Source organism: Prionailurus bengalensis, chromosome C1 (genome assembly GCF_016509475.1).
Source record: "Prionailurus bengalensis isolate Pbe53 chromosome C1, Fcat_Pben_1.1_paternal_pri, whole genome shotgun sequence".
Taxonomy (NCBI): domain Eukaryota; kingdom Metazoa; phylum Chordata; class Mammalia; order Carnivora; family Felidae; genus Prionailurus; species Prionailurus bengalensis.
In genome coordinates, this window is record NC_057345.1 from 8,383,600 (window position 1) to 8,402,897 (window position 19,298).

A 19,298-nucleotide genomic window follows, 5' to 3' on the forward strand; every position below is an offset into this window, starting at 1 on the left:
GCCATCCTGTTTCTTTCAGACCCCTGACACCCCTCCCCCTAAGCTGAGAGCCCTGAGGCCCACGTCCCTGGGGCTGTTATCCGTCCCAGTCTCTGCCCTCCCCTGCCAGGCTCAGCCAGGGAGGCCCTGTGTCCCTAATGACGTGGGGGGGGGGCAGGTCTGTTCCAGGAGAAGCCCCACAGCCTGCAAAACAACATCCGGACGTCCCTGGAGAAGAAGAAGCGGGGCTCAGGGGTCTCCTGGGCCAGCCGGCCTGAGGCCACCCCACAGGGTAAGTGGGGCATGTGTTCTGGCTGGGGTGGGGGCTCTGGGGGATCCTGCCTGATGCTGGGGTGTGGAGGTCCTGTGGAGATAGATGACATTCATTCCCTGGGTCTCCTGGGAGAACAACAGTCTGTGTTCTTGGGGTCACTGAGGAGGGGTTGGGTTGTGGGGGGGGGGTGACCTCAGGGCCCCTCCTGCCAGCACCACAGCCAGGCTCTGGTGCCCTAGGAACCCGCTGTGCACCAGATCCACCCTGAGTGTCTGGGGGAGGACAGGGGTGTCCTGAGCCCTGGAGGGTGGCTCATCCCTGCCCGGGTCTCTGTCACAGATGGGGTGCTGGGACACGTGTAGGAATCAGCCCCCACCCTGGGACAGTTTTGTGTGTCCTTGTCATCCCCTGGCTGTCGTCACCCCTCTGTGCCTACCACTGTCACTCCCAGCTCTGGCCCCACCGCGCAGCCCACACCCCGCCCTGGGTGGCACTGCCCACATTGCTTGCACCTCGTCACCACGATCCATACCATCGCCGTCACTCCCTCCACCTATGCCGCCACCCCATCCTGGTGACCACTGCCGTCTCCCTTTCATCTGTGCTACCAACCCATCCCCGTGTCCACCACCAGCACCCCCAGCTTGCTGTGGACTCGGTCCAATAGAGAGGCGCAGAGCCAGCATTCAGAGCTGAGCCCTGATGCAGAACAGAGAGCGGGCTGCTCCGGGGTCAGGGAAGCCGGTCAGGGTGACTGTCCACCCCTCCTCCATCCTTCGTTTGTCTCCCAGACTCCCCAGGCACCGTGTATGTCTCCAAGGTGAAGAGTAAGGGTCACCCGGCCGTGTACAGGTTCTCCCTCAACGCCAGCCTGCCTGCCCCTTGGCAGATCGTGTCCCCCGGGGACGGGGAGGTGCCCTCCTTTCAGGTGAGTCCGGGCTGCCGGGACTTGAACCGCTGCTGCCGAGGAAGGTGGCCCTCGACGCCGCACTGGCGGGCACTGGCCATGTAGGGAGGGGGAGGCGGGGTCTGCGAGGATGAGCTGCTACAGGAGATGAGGACCCTCTCCCAGCCAGGTCTGCGGCACCTACAGAGCGGGGACAGCATGGGCTCCCAAGTCAGCCAGACCTGGGTTCGAGTCCTGGCTCTGCCATCTGTAATCTGGGTGTCTTCGGGCAGCTTACTTAATCTCTCTGAGCCTCAGTTTCTTCATCTGTGAAACGGAGTGTGTAAAGCACAGCTTTACCGACCCCTTCAGGGTCGGAGGTCCGTGAAGTGAGGCCTGCATGGCATGTCGTACCTAAGACACAGCAAGTGCTGCTCGGCAAGTTACATGTGGTTCTTGGCAGCCGCTCCCGCACCCCAGCAAAGAGCCTCTGAGGGCCAACCCAGGCCCTGTCAGGAGTCATCTGTGTTTCTCTGACATGTTACACCCTCTGGGTGACGTAGTTACCTGCGTCAGTTCCTGTGTTCAGGCTTTATATTTCCATTTGAAAGATGCCTGTGGCATTTCCTGACCCTGAGCCTTTGCACTGCTGTTCCCACTGCCCAGAAAGCTTTCCTTCCAGCTTAATGCATGGCAGGCCCCTCACTGACGCCTCAGCGTCACTGTCACCTCCTCACAGGGCCCTCTGCCCGCGCACTTCTCGCTCGGTTCACCCTCCTCCTCCCCTGCCCGTTTATCCCGTGTCTTATCATCCTGACTCTTTAATTCACAGCCCCAGCAAGAACCCAAAGCCATGGTGATCGGCAGCCCCCCAGGGGGCAGGGACCAAGCCCATGTTGCTGACTACTGTGTGTTCAGGGCCTGGCACACAGTAGGTGCTCAGCTGCAGAAAAGGGCTGAGGCTCAGACAGGGAGGGAAGGATTTGCCCAATGTGCAGACTCGAACCCAGGCCTCCTGAGCCTCTGTCCCCAGCTGTGGGCGCGGGGACGGGGTGGGACCAGCCTCGGGGGGAGGGCGCGGAGCCTGAGGCCGGGCCCAGGCCGAGGCAGCCCCCCGGAGTCACGTGTCTTGTCTCTGTCGCTCCACTGCCTAGGTGTATAGAGCGCCTTTGGGTAACTTCACCAAGAAGCTGACCGCTTGTATGTCTACAGTAGGGCTGCTCCAGGCGGCGAGCCCCTCCCGCAAGTGGATGGTGACAACCTTGGCCTGTGACGCCAAGCGGGGCTGGAAGTTTGACTTCAGCTTCTACGCGGCCGCCAAGGAGCAGCAGCACACCCGGTAACAGAGCATCGCGGATAAGCCGGTGTCCGCCAGCTCGGCCCCCTTCTCGCCAGGGATGTCAGCAGACACCTTTAGGAAACCCCTGTCCGCGTGCACACACGCGTTCAGGTGGTTCTGTGCCCGGGACCGGGGCACGGGGAACGCGGGCGCAGAAGATGGCCCGTGACCTGCTCTGCTGCTCTGCCTCGTGCTGGCTCCGTAGCTCCTTCGCGAGCCTCATGTGCTGGCCTCTTTCCAGGGTTCAGGTGTCTACTCAGATGCCCCCCCTGGGGAGAGGCTTACCCCCCCCCCCCGCCTCCATCCAGAAGAGCCACACCCGCTCTCTCTCCCTGCGAGGGACCCCCTGCTCCCAGTCTGGCCCCATCACCACCTGGAAACACACTGACTGGCTGGTTTATAAGCTGTGTTGCGTCAGGAGCACGCGGGCATCCTTCCACAGGCGCCCTGACTGCTTCCCCTGCTCCGTCCCTCGCACCTGGCACGATGTCTTGCACACAGGGGGCGCTCGGCTAACACTTGCTGAATGAATTGACATGTGCGCTCCGTACGTCCTCTCGAAGGCACTCTTCACATTCTCTCCCAATATAATCAATTCAGAAAACACCGCCCTCCCCCCCACCCGCCGACCATAAGGAGACAGGAGAGGGACTGTGTCTATTATACTTACCTGTCGTATCCCCAGGCCCTGCCTAGTGCCTGGTATGACATAAGTGCCCCAAAATACTTAATGAGTGTTGGGATTCTGTGCCTGTGCACTGGAAGGGGGGAGCAGGTCTCTGAGCAGCTGGGGGCACCTCTTTCCCAGGTTTTATTCCTGTGTTCTGACCCCACATTCATTTCTCCATTGAGGCTGTATTTTATCGTTCATTCACGTAACAAACACAGGGCACCGACTGTGTGCCAGCACCGTGCTAGTCCTGGGGATACGGTGGTAAACAGGACAGATGTGGGTCCTGCCCTTAGGCCAGCCAGTGGGAGACAGCAGCTAACGAGTCAGCCGCGATGTCGTTACAAATGATGATACGTGCCCAGAGAGCAGCAGTGCGGTCCCTGTGCTGGTGACACACGGGGCTACGGTCTCTGACAGCCTGGCCTCAGGGCACCAGGCACCCACAAAGGCTGGACTCCACTTGAGGCAGAGGGCAGTGGTGCAGAGGTTGGGGGGAGTGGGGAGGTGACTGAGACGGGTTCCCTGGGTCCTTCCAGCCTCAGGTACCCTGGCTCGGGCAGTGGGGGTCCCTCTGCCCGCTCTCCCCTGAGGCCAGGGCTGGGCTTGCTCTGCAAGGACACAACGGCAACTGGGATCAGGCTGCCTGGACGAGCTTAGAACATTCTAGAAAGAACCTTGAGCTCCATCAGGTCCAGTGGTGAACAAGCTAACTGCAGAACCCTTGCTTCAGACAGAATCTTGAGGCTCAGTGACTGTTCAGGTTAAGGTGAGGGTGCCTCTGAGCAGGAACCCTGAGGCTGGCCGGGGTGGGGGGGGCCCTCTGTGAACTCTTGCACCCCCCTGCAGGGCAGTTTGGAAACCTGGTCTTCACCCCTCATGCAGCAGGTGGGGAGACACGCAGAGGGGAAGGCTGTGAGGCAGCCCTGGGGAGCGCCTTGGCAGTGGCCAGACTAGAAGTGGCCTCCAGAGCCCAGCCCCCAACCTGAGACCACATCCTTGTGCTGGGGGACCCGAGTCCGTCCCCTGCACTCTTCTAGCCCCTGCTCGCAGCCACACATGGCTGTGCTTGCCTCACCTCCCAGGCTCCTCCCAGCCTTCCCAGCCTCAGCCCGGCTCCTTTGCCTCCACAGGAAAGTGTACTTTGCTCAGTCCCACAAGCCCCCTTTCCACGGGCGTGTGTGCGCCGCACCTCCGGGCTGCTTGCTCAGCTCCAGCCCCGACGGCCCCACCAAAGGCTTCTTCTATGTGCCCAGTGAGAAAGGTACGTGCATGGGGAGGCTGCCTTGGGGCCTGGGGGAGGCCGGGCCCCACCCTCTTGTACAGACGTGATGACTCCCTCTGCAGTGCCCAAGGCCCGCCTCTCGGCCACCTTCGGCTTCAACCCCTGCGTGAACACCGGCTGCGGGAAGCCAGCCGTGCGGCCGCTGGTGGACACTGGGGCCATGGTCTTCGTGGTCTTTGGCATTATTGGCATCAACCGCACACGGCAGGTGGACAACCACGTCATCGGAGACCCGGTACGTGGGCCCACTTTGAGCAGATGCCGGAGGACCCGACTGCACCAAGTTCACAAACCAGGCTCGGGTGGCCACTAGCCCTGCTCCCCACACCCCCTCCTGGCTCCTTTGCTCACCGAGCTCAGACGGGACCACCATGGGCTCTTGAGGGCACTGTTTCTCTTGAGGAGTGATCAGGGTTGAGCTCTTAGAATCACCCAGGAATCTGGGTACATTTTGGGCCTGAGCTGGTTGCCCCCTCAGCATGAGGGGCTAGAACGGAGCTGAGGGAGAATGCAGGTGTATAAACCCCCTCCTTCTGCAGGAGGCCCTCCCTGCGCCCACAGCCCTTGCTGCGTGCCTGACTGAGGGGCCCTCCGCTCTGTCTCCTCCCTTATATACGCTTGTGCCCTGTGCTGGGCTCTCGGGTGTCTGAAAGGGAGAGACACGGACGGAGCCGTGGCTGGGTCTGCCTGGCACAGAGTGGGGGCTGAGCACATGGCAGGCAGGGCTGTGGATGTGGTACCGTCATAGCTCCTGCCTTGAGAAGCCAGTCCAGCTGAGTATACAGGAATCTTTCCCGAAGTAATTCGGGAGCCAGAACAGTCAGATCTGTGTGATCAGTCTAGACCGAGGATCCCGAGGTGTTTAGAGGAGGGTGGGGAGGTGAGGAGGGAACAAAGCACACTGGGGAAGTGGGTGAGGGATTTGGACGTGCAGAGGGAGGGGAGGGAGCAGGAAGCCCCCGTGAGAGCCTGTGGGTAAAAGCAGGGGTGAGCCCGGGGGGCTCACCGTGCAGAGTGGGCAGTGGTGGGAGCCCTACAGAGTGGACTCGGGCAGGGACCTCAGGCGACTGTGCCCGGGGCTCCAGCACAGTGTCTGTGATGGTGGTGGGAGCTTCGGAGGTTCTGGCCCCGGGGCAGGGCCCAGGGCCGAGTTCCTGACTCACTGAGCAGCCTGTGCCCGCTTGTGTCTCCTTGGGAAAGGGCAGTGTCATCTATGACAGCAGCTTTGATCTCTTCAAAGAAATTGGGCACCTGTGTCGCCTCTGCAAGGCCATCGCGGGGAACTCGGAGCTGGTGAAGCCAGGCGGGGCCCAGTGCCTTCCCTCAGGTGCGCGGGGGGAGGACAGGCTGGGGAGGCTCCACGGGTGGACAGCCGTGAGCACACGTGTGCCTGGCGCGTGTCCTGCAGACATGCATCTGTGCCTGAATTTGCATCCGTGCTGGGGTGAGGGGTGCGTGACTCTTGCCGAGTGGGCTCATGCGTGAACCTGAACAGGTGCAGACGTGCACATGTGTGGGGGCACCTGCAGGAGTAGCTTTTCCAGAACTGGGAGCCAGGGCCGGGGCTGACACAGATGAGGCCCTGCCAGGGCTCTGCTCAAGGGGCACAAGATGTCCTTTTCCACCCCGATGGCAAGTGACTGTTGTAAGTTGCCTAATGGCACTGCCACTGGTTACAGACATGTTTGAAAGCTGGGGGGCTGGGGGAAGGGCGTGCACCCCTCCCATACTCTCACCCGACGGGTGAGGACACACGTCCGGTGGGGGGTGGGGATGGGGGGGCCAGGGGTGCTCTCCCGGGTCCCCTCCCCAACCACCTCTCTCCCCTTCTCCCCGCAGGCTACAGCACCTCCTCCGTCCTGCAGATGCTGCACCCTGAATGCAAAGAGCTGCCGGAGCCCAACCTGCTCCCGGGGCAGCTGTCCCACGGGGCGGTGGGCGTCAAGGAAGGCCGAGTGCAGTGGATCTCCATGGCCTTTGAGTCGGTGAGCTCCCATGGCCAGCCGGGCACAGTGCCGAGGGCTCGCCTCACGTGTGTGCACCTGATTCCCCGCCCCCAGCCGAGACCAGAGGGGCTGCTCGGGTCACGTGGTTATGAGTGTCAGCATCGGGTTTTAAACCAGGGCCACCTGACCACAGGGCGCTGCCCTTTCTCTGATGTCGGCTGTCCGCCGGTTCCCACCAGCCCAGGGTGTGTGTCGTTTTGCAGCCTCTGGGCTGGGGAGCAGACGAGGTTGGGGGCTGGTGAGAGTCTAGGATGCTCCCCTCTGAGGGCCCCTTTGGGGGGCCTGGTTGTGGGTCGCAGAGCCAGGTGCTGGGCCTGCCCCGGAAGAGCTTGGAAGCCAAAGGACCAGCCATCCACGCACATCACTGCTTCCTCTCTCATCCTGACACTCCCTGGACTCCCACGTGCACACGCACGCACATGCACACGCACGCACATGTGAGCACATGAGAGCCCTGACTTGGGCATCTGTGGACCTCAGGGCCCTGGCACTTCGCTCCACGAGGCTTCCCAAGCCCGCCCCTGCTGTCCCTGTGCTGAGACCCAGGGTCCGGCTCCACCTCTGATCCTGGTGTGCTCTGTGTCCTTGAACAAATCACGTATCCCCGCCGGCTTCAGGTTCCTCCTCTGCAGAACGGGGTCAGTGAGGATACACGTGAAAGTCCCAGAGCAGGGTGAGTGCCTGCCTCTTCCCCCGAACGGCTCCTCAGAGCTGGGGGCTGTGAAGCAGACTCACGCTGCAGCCAGGAGACGGGCAGCTTGCTGGGCAGTGACAACAGCTATGATGGGGAAGCACCGAGGCCTTGCAGAGCCCAGCAGAGGCCTGTCTTGGTTAATCAAAGAAGGGCTCCTGGAAGAGACAGAACCCTAGTGAGAGCCTTGAAGGCCAAGTGGGAGCTGGCTGTGCAGGCAGAGGGAACAGCGTGTGCAGAGGGCGTGGCGTGAGAGCAAGGGGGCTCTGGGAGCTGCAGCGGGCTCTGCTAGAAAGGGACGGGGACTGTGGTTATTTCAGAACCTGCTGCCCTTGTAAGGATCACACGTGCACTCAGAGGCTGGTGGGAGGTAATCCTGGACTGTGGCCCCCTCCGCCCCCACGCACAGCATCCTCTGTGTGCAGGTGGCCAAGGGCCGGCTGCATCTGCCACAGAGCAGACCGGCTGTCACCTGGGAAGGGTGAGTGGGCACCGCCCCCTGCCCGTCTCACTGACTCATGTGCCCCACAGACCACGTACAAGGGCAAGTCCTCCTTCCAGACATACTCCGACTACCTGCGCTGGGAGAGCTTCCTACAGCAGCAGCTGCAGACGTTCCCTGAGGGCTCAGCCCTGCGCCGAGGCTTCCAGACTTGCGAGCACTGGAAACAGATCTTCATGGAGATCATAGGCAAGTGGCAGCCCTGTCCCCCACGCCAGGGCCGGGGCCGGTGGCAGCAGGTGGGGGAGGAGGGTAGGGACAGGGAGGTGACCTGGGGTGGGGAGGGCAGGGCAGGGCCTGTCTGAGCTACAGCCTGTCATCTCCTCAGTCCTGGCCAAGAGCCCTGCAGCAACCAGAACAGCATGGTGGCCAGGAGTACCCATCGGAGGCCAGAATTGGGGTCTCCTGCTCTGGGGTACCTAGCCACGTTCTCCGATCTTGAATCTGGCCGCCTAGAAAGTAACAGTGATCACCACATGGCAGGTCTCTGTCATGCTGGGCCTTCCTGGTGCCACGCCCCGTGCCGAGGGCCTGACCCACGTTCTCTCTAAACTCCCAACAAGGCCTGTGGGGTAGGGGCTGTGATTGCCCTCTTTTACGGGTGAGGCTCAGGGAGGTCATGGCTTGCCCAGAGTGACACAGCTAGTGGTGACCGTGTCCACCCGTGGAACCCCAGTAACCTCGGAACCACGGAGGGGAGGGGGGCCTGTAGGTGCCGCACCCACGAAGCCCAGCTGAGGACCGTCTGCTCTTGCCTTCCAGGGGTGCAGAGCGCCCTGTACGGCCTGGCCCTGTCCTTGCTCATCTGTGTGGCCGCCGTGGCCGTGTTCACCACCCACGTGCTCCTCCTGCTGCCTGTGCTCCTGAGCATCTTGGGTATGTGGCAGAGGGGTGACAGGCATCAGGCTATGGGGCCAGGAGTGGGCAGGGGCCTTGCTAATGGCCTCCGGTCGGCAGGTTTCTCTCCACCCTTAACTGTCACATCTCCTCGGTGAAGGTTTCCCAGCCACCCCCACCTCCCTCCCAGGCAGAAAGACCCTCAGCCACAGGCGTGCATAGGACGGTGCCCCACAGGCGTGTGTGCTCCCGCAAGGGAGCCACGTGTCGCCGGGTAGTAGCTCCTGGCCCAGTGACCCCTTGCCACACCTGTCCCACCCCCTTGGAGCGTCCGCTTCTCTCTGGCCCTGGCCCTCCTTGTCCCTCCTGTGTCTAAAAGTGGGGGCTCCACTCTAGGCTTGGCCCCATTCCCCAGGGGCCCTCTGAGTTCACCCAGGACCCCTCCAGGACTGTGTGGGTGAGCTGGGTCCAAGCTGCCTCCCCCCCTCCCCTCTGCAGGCATCGTCTGCCTTGTGGTGACCATTATGTACTGGAGCGGCTGGGAGATGGGTGCCGTGGAGGCCATCTCCCTGTCCATCCTCGTCGGCTCCTCCGTGGATTACTGCGTCCATCTGGTTGAGGGCTACCTGCTGGCCGGAGAGAACCTGCCCCCGCACCAGGCTGAGGTGAGCGACCTGCCAGTCCTACCCCAACGCATCTCCCGTCCCCGGTGCAGCGGAGGGACCCTCCAGGACAGCTGGACATCCCTGGTGCCCAGCTCCCAACCAGACTGCGTTCCAGGGGCTGAGGTTTCCACGGCCAGTCTCCTCGCCCAGGGGACTCGGGTCCTAAGGCATTTCCACCGAGCAGTGCTCCGGGCCTTGGGCGGGTCCATCCCCCAGCCTGTTTCTCTAATGAGCATAAGGGGTTGGACCCATTGACGCCCAAGGGCCCTTCCTGCTTCCCTGTGTCCGAGTCTCATTCTCCAGCCTGGGGAGCAGGGCGGGCTGTTCCAGTCATGACTCTGAGGCCACCAACCACCCGTCCGGACCTCTCGGCTTAGTGAGAATGTAGTCACATACTCTGTGCCCACACCAGCTCTGGGTCTCGTAAAGTTTTCGTTGTTTCCTAACCTGGAGTTGTGGTGGTGTGAAAACGCTCATAAATACGTGAATCAGCTATGTGTTTAGGTGCTTTTGGTCAAAAGAAAGAGCTCCGTTCCAATCAGGGCCATTTGTAAGGACCTACTGTGCAAATCAGCCTTAGCCTGGTCGTCATAGCGACCTTTAAGTGCCTGCCTGTGCGCCCTCTTCAGGGAGTTGGTTCATCTTCACACCCACCCTGGGGAGCAGGTGCCGTTACTGGCCCCATTTATGGAGGCAGAATTGGGGGCCTCCAGGAGCGGGCTGGCCCCAGGCGGGGAGGGATCCCGCTGGCATGTCCGTCCCTGGCCCCAGCTCTTGCCCTCACCCCACACCAGGACGCCCACTCACAGCGCCAATGGAGGACACTGGAGGCCGTGCGGCACGTGGGAGTGGCCATCGTCTCCAGCGCCCTCACCACGGTCATCGCCACGGTGCCCCTCTTCTTCTGCATCATCGCCCCGTTTGCCAAGTTCGGCAAGATCGTCGCGCTCAACACAGGTGTCTCCATCCTCTACACGCTCACGGTCAGCACGGCCCTGCTTGGCATCATGGCCCCCGGCTCCTTCACCCGGACCAGGACTTCCTTCCTCAAAGCCCTGGGCGCCGTGCTCCTGGCGGGGGCCCTGGGGCTGGCCGCCTGCCTCATGCTCCTCCGGAGTGGCTATAAGATCCCCCTGCCCACTGGGACCTCCCTATAGCACTGGCACTGGGTCCTGACTTAACGCACCTTTTGTCCAGCGGGTGTGGGACGAGGCCCTTTCTCTCTGATCCCAGAGACATGTTTCCTGGCTCGGCTCTAACTCATTCTGTTCCCAGGCCTGAGCTGGAAAGGCGCCAAGTCGCTCAGCGTGGGAGCCGATGCCCACCTGTGTGGCCCGCACTGCCTTCATCACGGCGCCCAGCCAGAGTTGGATGGGAAGCTGGCTACCACCGTGCCAGACATCCCCTGATAGCAGAAGAGTCCAGCCCCCCTCCATGCCGGGTCACCACGGGGGTGTCCCTCTCACACTGCCTCAGTGCTGACAACTTTCGCATGCGGGTGTTACAGGGCCCCCGTTCTGCAGATGTGAAAACTGAGGCACCAGGAGGCAAATTGACTGACCTGTAGCTGGGTCGGTGACAGAGCCCAGCCGCCTCCTGAGTCCCATGCTTCCCTCGGGGAATTTGCAGGAAGAGCACAGCGGGTTCAAGGGCAGGGGCCTTGCACCCCCTATCCTATTTTTCCCTTCCCCCAGCTTTATGGCGGCCAGTGCTGGGTGGTCCTGTGGTCCCTCCCAGGCCTTTTGGTCCTGGCCAGAGAGTACAGAGACTGGCCTGGGGTTCTGCATGCCCGACCCTGGCCCCAGCCTCAACAGGCTCCTTCTCCCCGGGGGCTTCAGGGCCCCAACACAGCCTTCCTCACTGATCCAATTCCCCAGCTCCCCCACTCGACTCTGGGGCCGGAATTGGGGGAGGCAGCCCCTGGGAGATGGGGGCTGATTGTGCCTGCCGGCATCTCACAGCAGATGGTTCCAATCCCAGTGACAGGAAACTGCCGCCATTAACACGAGCATCGTAACATCACTGGCTCCCCCATATTCTTCAAATCGTGATAACTAAGTATTTGCAGGCGAGGGGGTGGGCCTGGGCCCCCCAGGGACCAAGGTCCCAGAGTGCTCTGCATGCAGGGGCGAGGTTGGGGGCTTTGGGTAGCTCTGTGGGAGTGGGGCTCAGTAGATGTGCCTTCTTTTAAGGGGTTCCTCTGGCTCCTCGGCTGGGGCGTTTTTGAGCACGTCTGGCGTGCCGCGTGCTGCACCAGGTACTGGCCGCCTTCCTCAGGGCAGACGCTGCCCCCTGGGCTTTGGGGAGCTGCACACAGCCTGAGCAGGAACTGAGCCCTGAGGGTGAGAAAGGCGTCAAGGGTGGTCTCCGGGCTGGCTCACCTGGCCATCTGTAAATATTAACTGGGGTCCAGGGATGCACAACAGCAGCACGGCACCATGTTCCCACTTAGTGCCCGCCTGGAACCAAGCAGGGACTCGGTATTTGTGCCGGGAACAGCAGACTTTTGGACTGCTGCCCTCCCCACCCCACCCCCACCCCATCTATGGTGAAGACAGACACCGAGCAGTTAATGGTACCAGTTACCGTGCCGGACGTCCTTCTGGGGATTTGTATTAATCTGCTGGGGCTGCCATAACAAAATGCCACCAACCGGGGCGGGGGGGTGGGGGCGGCGCTTAGACAACAGAAGCTTATTCTCTCACGGTTCTGGAGGCTGGAAGTCCAAAACCAAGGTGTCGGCAGGGTGGTTCCTCCGGGAGGTTCCAAGGGAGAATTTGTTCTGGGCCTTTCTGCTGCCTCCTGTTGGTTGCTGGCAGTCCTTGCTGGTCCTCGGCTTCTGGACGCAACACTCCAATCTCTGCCTTCACCTTCTCGTGCTCGTCTTTTCTCTGTGATGTTCATGTCATTTTCCCTTTCTAAGGACGCCAGTGGTATCGGATGAGGGTCTGTCTTAAGGACTCGACTTTATCATCTGCGAGGACCCTATTTCCAACTAAGCTCACATGTGTAGGTGCCAGGGTTAGAATTGCAGTGCGTCTTTCGGGGGGACATTTCAACCCAGAACAGGGCTCAGCCTGCATAGATCCTTCATTAACCTTACAGAGTGGGTGCTGGCATACCCATTTCGCACACGGGGAAACCAAGGCTCTAAGAGATGGACTTGGCTAGGTCACATAGCTAGTTAAGGTGGAGCCAGACTTTACCCCCAGCCAGCTTGCCCCAGGATGTATGCTCGGCCAGTAAGGGCATACTGCCTGTGGGAGAATTATAACAAAGCCCGATGATGGGGACATTCAAGGTTGGTGGTCACATCGAGCGAGAGGCCTGTGGTTAGAAAATCTGAGATGGAAACCGTTGAATGTGTACCATACTTCACACTTAAGCACTCTCTCGTCAGCCTTATGTGAAACCTGAGCCCTTGGAGGGCCAGCAAAGAGCACTGTCTCTCAGGGGCAGGTCGTGCTTGGGACCACACAGCCCTGAAGGGGCTGCTCAGGGATTCAGGCCAGGCCGGTGAACCCAGGGCTCTGCAGCGTGGAGGACGCTTCCGGGGTTGTGCCCCTTCCAGTGAACAGCACTGTGGGAGGAACAGGCAAGCTTCTGGGTGAAGCCCAGGCGGGAGGGGGTGACCGGGAGGCAAGTCAACAAGACAGCCCGGAAGGTGCTCTGAGAAAGGACTGCCCCGTCTGTCTAATAGCCTCTCCAATAACGTAGTTTTAAAGCGGAGGCAAAGTCATTTGCATATCATTTGCATGCAGTCCAAATAATGCCCATTTGTAAAGAAACCCTCTCTTAGCCCATTTCCTTTTAAGAAACAGCTCCTCCTCCTTCCCCTTGGCCTCTGTTTTCTTCAGTGTTGTGGGGGTGTTGAGCAGGCAGCCAGGCCTTGGTGTCGCTGTCACCTCCCCACAGTTGACTAGGGCTGCCCTGCCTGGGCACTATTCTGGGGACCCCTCTAGCTCTCCAGTGAGCTCGGCTCCCGTCTCACAGATGAACACCTGGGACGCAGAGGGGAGGGCAGTTTCCGGTAGCACCAGGCTTCTCCCGCCACCCCCCCCACCCCACCTCCCTGCCAGGCTCCCCCCCTGTGGGTGGCATTCTCAACTTCGGATCTTTATTTCCTCATCAAAGCTGACCTGTCCTGGTCCCTCAGGCCCTGTGTGGTGACCACTCTGTCCAGCTCCCGGCCAGGAATGCTCTCCTCACCGGGGCGGGGGCCGAGGCAAGGCTGAGGGAAGGATGTGGGTGACTATTTGGGCCCACGCACCTGTCTACTTGTCTACAAGTAAATCGCCCTTTAACTTGTTTGTGAATATTTGCACGCAGAGTCCCAGAGGCACTAACTCCCATGAAAAGAACCTTGACCTTCCTTTGCTACTGATGCACAGCTCACGGTTTTAATGAGCTTTTGCTGAGCATTAATGAGATGCCCTTCATTAGCTCGGGCACAGCAGTTATTCTGGGGTCTGTGAAGATGTGCAGGCATTCAGCAGGCCAAGGAGGGCCACGGGACACCAGGGGAGCCCGGCAGAGAGAGACCCTTGTCACCTGCAAAAGTTCCCTGAGCCCCAGCTTCTCTCCCTCCTTCCTTTGGAGGCCAGGAGATACTTATTAATGAGAGCCAGCTTTTTTTGGAGTGCCGACTGCATCCCAGGTCCTATCCATGCATTCTTGGGAATTCTCACAGCTTCAGAAGGGAATGTTTTTGTTCTGTTTCACTGCTGAAGGAAATTGAAGCTCAGAGACAAAAAGTTAACTGGGCTGAGATCACACAGCTTGTGAGAGACAGAGCTGGGCTTCCCACCCAGGGCTGTTGGCTCCTGACTATATGTTCTCTGTCCCCTTCAGCCTCTCAGCATGCACCACCTTTGACCCGAGGGCCAACTGACAAATGTCCCTCAGTTGCTGTCCCCTGCCTGCATGCTACTCTCAGAAAAAGGAACACCAGGTCTAGAGTTGAGAGTCCAGTGTCCGAGTCTTAGTTCCAGCCCTGCCTGGGTGACCTTGAACAAACCACTGAACATTGATATAATCCCTTGGGAAATGGGGCAGGGGACAAAACGATGTCCAGAGCTCCGAATCCTTCCACTGCTATGCTGGCAGAATTTGAGTCTCCTGAAGTCCAGCTGTCCTCTTCGTCCACCATCAGTGGCCATCCCAAGTCTCTCTTGTTCCCATCATTGTTCACATCTGACAGGCAGAAGAATACCCATTGGAGCTGTGTGTTCATTTGTCCAACAACTTTCTTGCCGAGCACCTACTGTGTGCCAGGCACCATTCCAGGCCTCAGTGATACAAGGTAACGCAAACACAGACCCAGACCCTGACCTCCTGGACCTTACTGTGGAGGTGGGGAAAATTAACAAAAGAACCCCTCGGGGTGCCTAGATGGCTCAGTCAGTTGAGCGTCCGACTTCGGCTTAGGTCACGATCTTACAGTTTGTGAGTTCCAGCCCCATGTTGGGCTCACTGCTGTCAGCTTGTTAGCACAGAGCCCACTTCAGATCCTCTGTCCCCTTCTCTCTCTCTCTCTCTCTCTCTGCCCCTCCTTCACTTACGCTCTCTCAAACGATAAATAAAACATTAAAAAAAAAACCCTCAAACATAACCACAAGCAGACAGCAGTGAGGAAGAAGAGTGAGGAGAAAGGGCCCTTTCTGGGACTGGGACTGGGACTGAGGACCGGTTTTCTTGCCTCTGGGGAGTTGATCCCACCAGACACAGGCCTTCTTGAGCCAAAGGACAGCTTACTGCAGGCTGATGTTAGGCATAAAAGAAGGGATTCATTGGATCTTCGAGGGGCCAAGGCTGGAGGCTTTGGGGGCAGCAGACATGGAAAGAGGTAACATGCTGGCCCAGGAGAGAACATCTGGCTCAGAGTGACATGCACAACCCACCAGGTGAATCAAAGGGAGCTGAGCGACGCACGCGGAGTGGCCCTCTGCACAGGCCTTGCAGGCCAGCCTCGGTTCCTGCAGAAAGTTGCTCAGGAAGAACCAAGTCTCCTTTGCCTCTAGAGGAGTTCGGAGCGGTGGTCACACGCACTCCAGCAGGCTAAATACCATTGCCTTTGGCATTCAAGGCTCTGCGGAGTCCTGTGAAATGCCAGCCACTCCCAGCGGATGTGAAATAATACGAGCCCAGCCTCCCTCTTCCACACATCACTGTGCCTGAGGGGCTCAGGCTGGCATGGGGCTTGATGTCTTTGACCAGCCCCGCCCTCCAAGGCTGCCTGGATTTGCCTTAGAGACTAGGTCTGCATCCCGAGACCAGGTTGCAGCAGATGGCAGAGTGTGCTTCCCAGCCACAAAGAGGTGCTCGGCCCCCCCCACCACCACCACACCCCCAACAGGGGGCTCAAAGGGAGCCTCTTCCTTTCCCCCACCCTCTTCCTAAACTTTACTGTCTCCTTCTTGGCTTCCCCACCTGTAATCTGTCTCCCATACAAGCCCATTCTTCCCTCTCTGGTCACTGCACCTTGATTTTTCTTTGAGGATCTTCCCGCATCCCGGACGTGTGGTGCAGGTGAGGCTGAGGCCACCCTCCCCCATACACACACACTCCCCCAATTACCCCCTTACATCACCCCCACCCCTCCGCCAGGTGAGTGGGTATATAACCCAGGCCCGGACAATAAGCACATTCCATCTCCTGACCAAAGTGATTGGTGGAGGGATGGGCACCTGACCCAAGCCGGTCCATTGAGTGTCTTCCTGGGGACTTGCTGGAATCGTGGGAAAGATGTACTGTCTTTTGACTGATATTCCCAGGTTGTGGGAGGAGCCCAGAGCCTGCCTTGAAATGAGGCCAGATCAGAGGAAAGCAGAGCTAAGGGTAAAAGTCAAATTTCTGATCACATTACTTAAGCCTCTGGATCCAGCCATGCCTGAAGCTAGACATGCCTAGATTTCTTTCTTAAGCCAATAAATCCCCTTTTCCTTAAGCCACTTTGAGTAAGGTTCTCTTTCACTTTAAATCAAGAGTCCTAACTAAATAACCCCCCACCAAAGGCTTCAAGAGTTTCTATTATTTACAGGCTTAAGCCCCAACTCTTGCATATAACATTCAAGGCCCATAATGACCTGGCCTTAAGCCTCCCTTCAAGCTCACCTCCTTCAAGGTCCTCCAGCCATCCTAGACTCTTCATCTGCCCCAGACATTCCCCATCTCCATTCTGGACTATACGTACATGTCCCCCTCACTTTTCCCCCATTAACACCTGTCAAATTCTGGCCTGTCCCTCAAGGCTCAGCTCAGATGCCATCTTCTCCATGAAGGCTTCCACTTCTCTTGCATGGCTCTTTGTTGGAACACCATGTTCCATGTCACCATGAGTCATGTCCACATCTACCTTCCTGGCTGACAAAGTACTCTTAAAAAGGAAAAAGCTGTGCCCACTCCTATGACTGCCCAAGGAAGCTGGACTCTATCCCAGGGGAATGGGGATATAATGAAGGGTTCTTTAAAGCAGGAGACCATTATAGGCTTGTCCAATTGGTAAAAATCTTAATGTTTGATAACACACTCTGTTGGCAAGGTTTGGGGAAACAGGCTCTCTTATGCATTGTTGGTAAGAGTAGAAACAACTCAAAATGGAGGGTAATTTGGCAGTAACACTCAAAATCACAACTGCATGATCCTTTTGACTAAGCGAACCCACTTCTGAGAATTTAGCCTGCAGATAAACATACACTGGTCAAGTGTAGACGTTAATCACTGAAGCCTTGTTTGGTATAGCAAAGGACTGGGGGCTCCTAAATGTCCATCAACACAGGGACCAATGAAATAAATTAGTCCCTTCAGACAATAGAATACTCTATAGGTGTAAAGAAAGAACAAGGAAGCTAAGTGCCAACAGGCGAAACATCACCAAGCTACATCAAATCGGGCAACGTGGCAAAACAGTGTGTAAAATGTGCTAGCTTATGTGTTTAAAAAAATAGGTAGGTGAGAGGATATATACTCATTTTCACTTGTATATGCATAAAGAAATGCTGAAGGAAACAAGAAAAGCTAAAACACTGGTTACCTGTGGGCATGGCGAGGGGGGGGGGGAGGGTACCAGGCAGATGGCAGACAATCACTGGAGGAAGACTTTTTTAATAAATCTTTTCACATTCTTGGATTTTTTTTTTGACTGCAGGAATGTAGTACCTGGATGATTGTTTTTTTAAGCAGAGGAGAAATGTGGCTTTCATCTACTCCTTAGAGAGCTCACTCTGGCTGCAGGGCAGAGGGTAGACTGGAGGAGGGTGTAGTGAGGCAGGGTGAACAGTGAGGAAGGAGGGAGGGGAGCACCCTCCACCTAGAAAAAGCATCTACAAACATCAGCTGAAGTGCTCTGAACCCAGGCACTGCCAGGAGCTGGTGGGGCCAATGGCAGCCTCCCTGCCTCCTTCTCTAAACAGAAACATGGGACAACCACCTGCTCTGGAGCCCAAGAATTTAATCAGAGGCTTTGGAGTGACCAGGAGTGTGGCATTGCCTGATGTCTCTTCCTCTCCCCCTTGTAGTTGGGAAGGCAGAGGGGATGCTTGGTAGGGGCACAGGGTGATAGAAAAAGGCCGGGGCCAGGCTATGTGTCTGGGCTGGTGTGGAGTCCTAGAAATTGGGTTTTGTGTCCTCATTCTGCCTCCATTAGCTGTGTGAATTTGAGCAAGTCACTTGCTCTATCTTAACCTGTTTGCTCATCCATTAAATAGAATAGTCCATGGTGCATGCTTGTTGTATTTTAAATGAGATAATATAATGCCAAGGACTTGGCCATAGTGATATCTGCTAAACCATCATCACTACCACCGTCATTGTTGTATAACAGATTTCTCCCAACTCAGGGTAGCATTTATGTGCTTCAAGTTGCAAAGCTGTTCAATAAATAGGGACTATTTGCTTCCCAATTAGTTTTTCTCCAACTGTGAGTGGAATGTTTTTTCCTGTCCCATTGATGCTGGGTCTGGCCATATGACTTTGCATTGTCTACTGGGATGCTGGCAGGCGTGAAGCAAGCAAAGGCTTGAAGTATGTCTGTCTGAGGGGACTTGCCCTCTGAGCTTCTGCTTCTCCAAGAGAAAGATGCGTCCCAGGGAGCCCACCTGTTCTAGGAGGCTGAGAGATGTGTGGAACAGACTGGATCCAAGCTGTAGTCTAGAGTCAAGCAAAGCTAGTCCTAGCATAGATCACCTGACTCTCAGCTGACACTGTAAGTGATTGTTGTTTTATGCCACTGGGTTTGGGGAGATTTGTTTTGCAGCATTATTGCAGCAATAGCTGACTGAAGCATTGGCCATTACTTCCAGAATAAAGTTGAAGGTCCTTCATGTAGTCTTCGAATTCTTTTAGGGTCTCATTGACAACTTCCCCATTTTGATCTCACACTACTGACTCCACTTTGCGCCTTGGGCCTCAGTTGAACCAAATTTATTTCAGTCCTGATGCATGTAGTGCTCTCACTCGCCTCCAGCCTCCACTGTGGGCTGTTCTCCCTGCCTGGAACACTCCTCTCCCTACTGCACTTTGATAGCTCTTTCCTACCCTTTGGGACTCAGCTTCCTCCAGGAAGCCTTCACTACTGCCCCATGTCTGAGTTGGCTGTACTGGGATGTGACCCCACAGCCCTTTGTATTTCTTGTGCCCCGTATTTTTAGTGACCTTCTACTTGTCTCTCTCTCCCCACGAGGGCATATTCCATGAAGGCAAAAGACTGAATATCCCCAGTTCCTGGCATAGAGTATATTCATTATACATATTTGCTGACTGAATGAATTTCCTGTCCCTTTCAAGCCTCCATCTGCCTACTTGTAAAATGGGAACTATTTCATCAGAACTGGGGCAGAAGAATGCCCTTGCTTTGCTTCTCTACAGGGGGATGAATTAGCAGGTGCCTTCTACTCTCCAGAAACCCTGCATCCTTCCTTGCCTTCACCCTCCTCCCCCACCTCTTGTCAAAGGGACTCGAGGTGAAGGACGGGTTTCTTGGCAGATCAGTGGAGCCTTTGTTCTGCACAAGCCTACCTGACAGAGATGCTGCTTGTACTTATCTGGCTTGTGTGGGGAGAGGAGAAGGGCTTCTGACCAGACTGTGCCGCAACAGTCACTCCACTCTGCCTGCCAGAGTGCCTTCAGGGCAGATCTGCCTTCCCTTGGTGAGAACAGGCAGAATTC

At 57.7% G+C, this 19,298-nt stretch overlaps 1 protein-coding gene across 1 annotated transcript in view; it reads left to right on the plus strand.

The window, feature by feature from the left end:
• Positions 1–18,454, plus strand: part of DISP3 (dispatched RND transporter family member 3) — a 57,594-nt gene extending 39,140 nt beyond the window's left edge. The window contains exons 11-21 of the mRNA XM_043573745.1: positions 158–271; positions 1,045–1,181; positions 2,294–2,478; positions 4,282–4,412; positions 4,496–4,668; positions 5,634–5,760; positions 6,273–6,418; positions 7,662–7,821; positions 8,395–8,508; positions 8,968–9,134; positions 9,929–18,454. Coding sequence (XP_043429680.1) covers positions 158–271; positions 1,045–1,181; positions 2,294–2,478; positions 4,282–4,412; positions 4,496–4,668; positions 5,634–5,760; positions 6,273–6,418; positions 7,662–7,821; positions 8,395–8,508; positions 8,968–9,134; positions 9,929–10,291 — 1,817 coding nt within the window. The 3' untranslated portion in view covers positions 10,292–18,454. The remainder of the gene's footprint in view (positions 1–157; positions 272–1,044; positions 1,182–2,293; positions 2,479–4,281; positions 4,413–4,495; positions 4,669–5,633; positions 5,761–6,272; positions 6,419–7,661; positions 7,822–8,394; positions 8,509–8,967; positions 9,135–9,928) is intronic.
• The last annotated feature ends 844 nt before the right edge of the window (positions 18,455–19,298 follow it).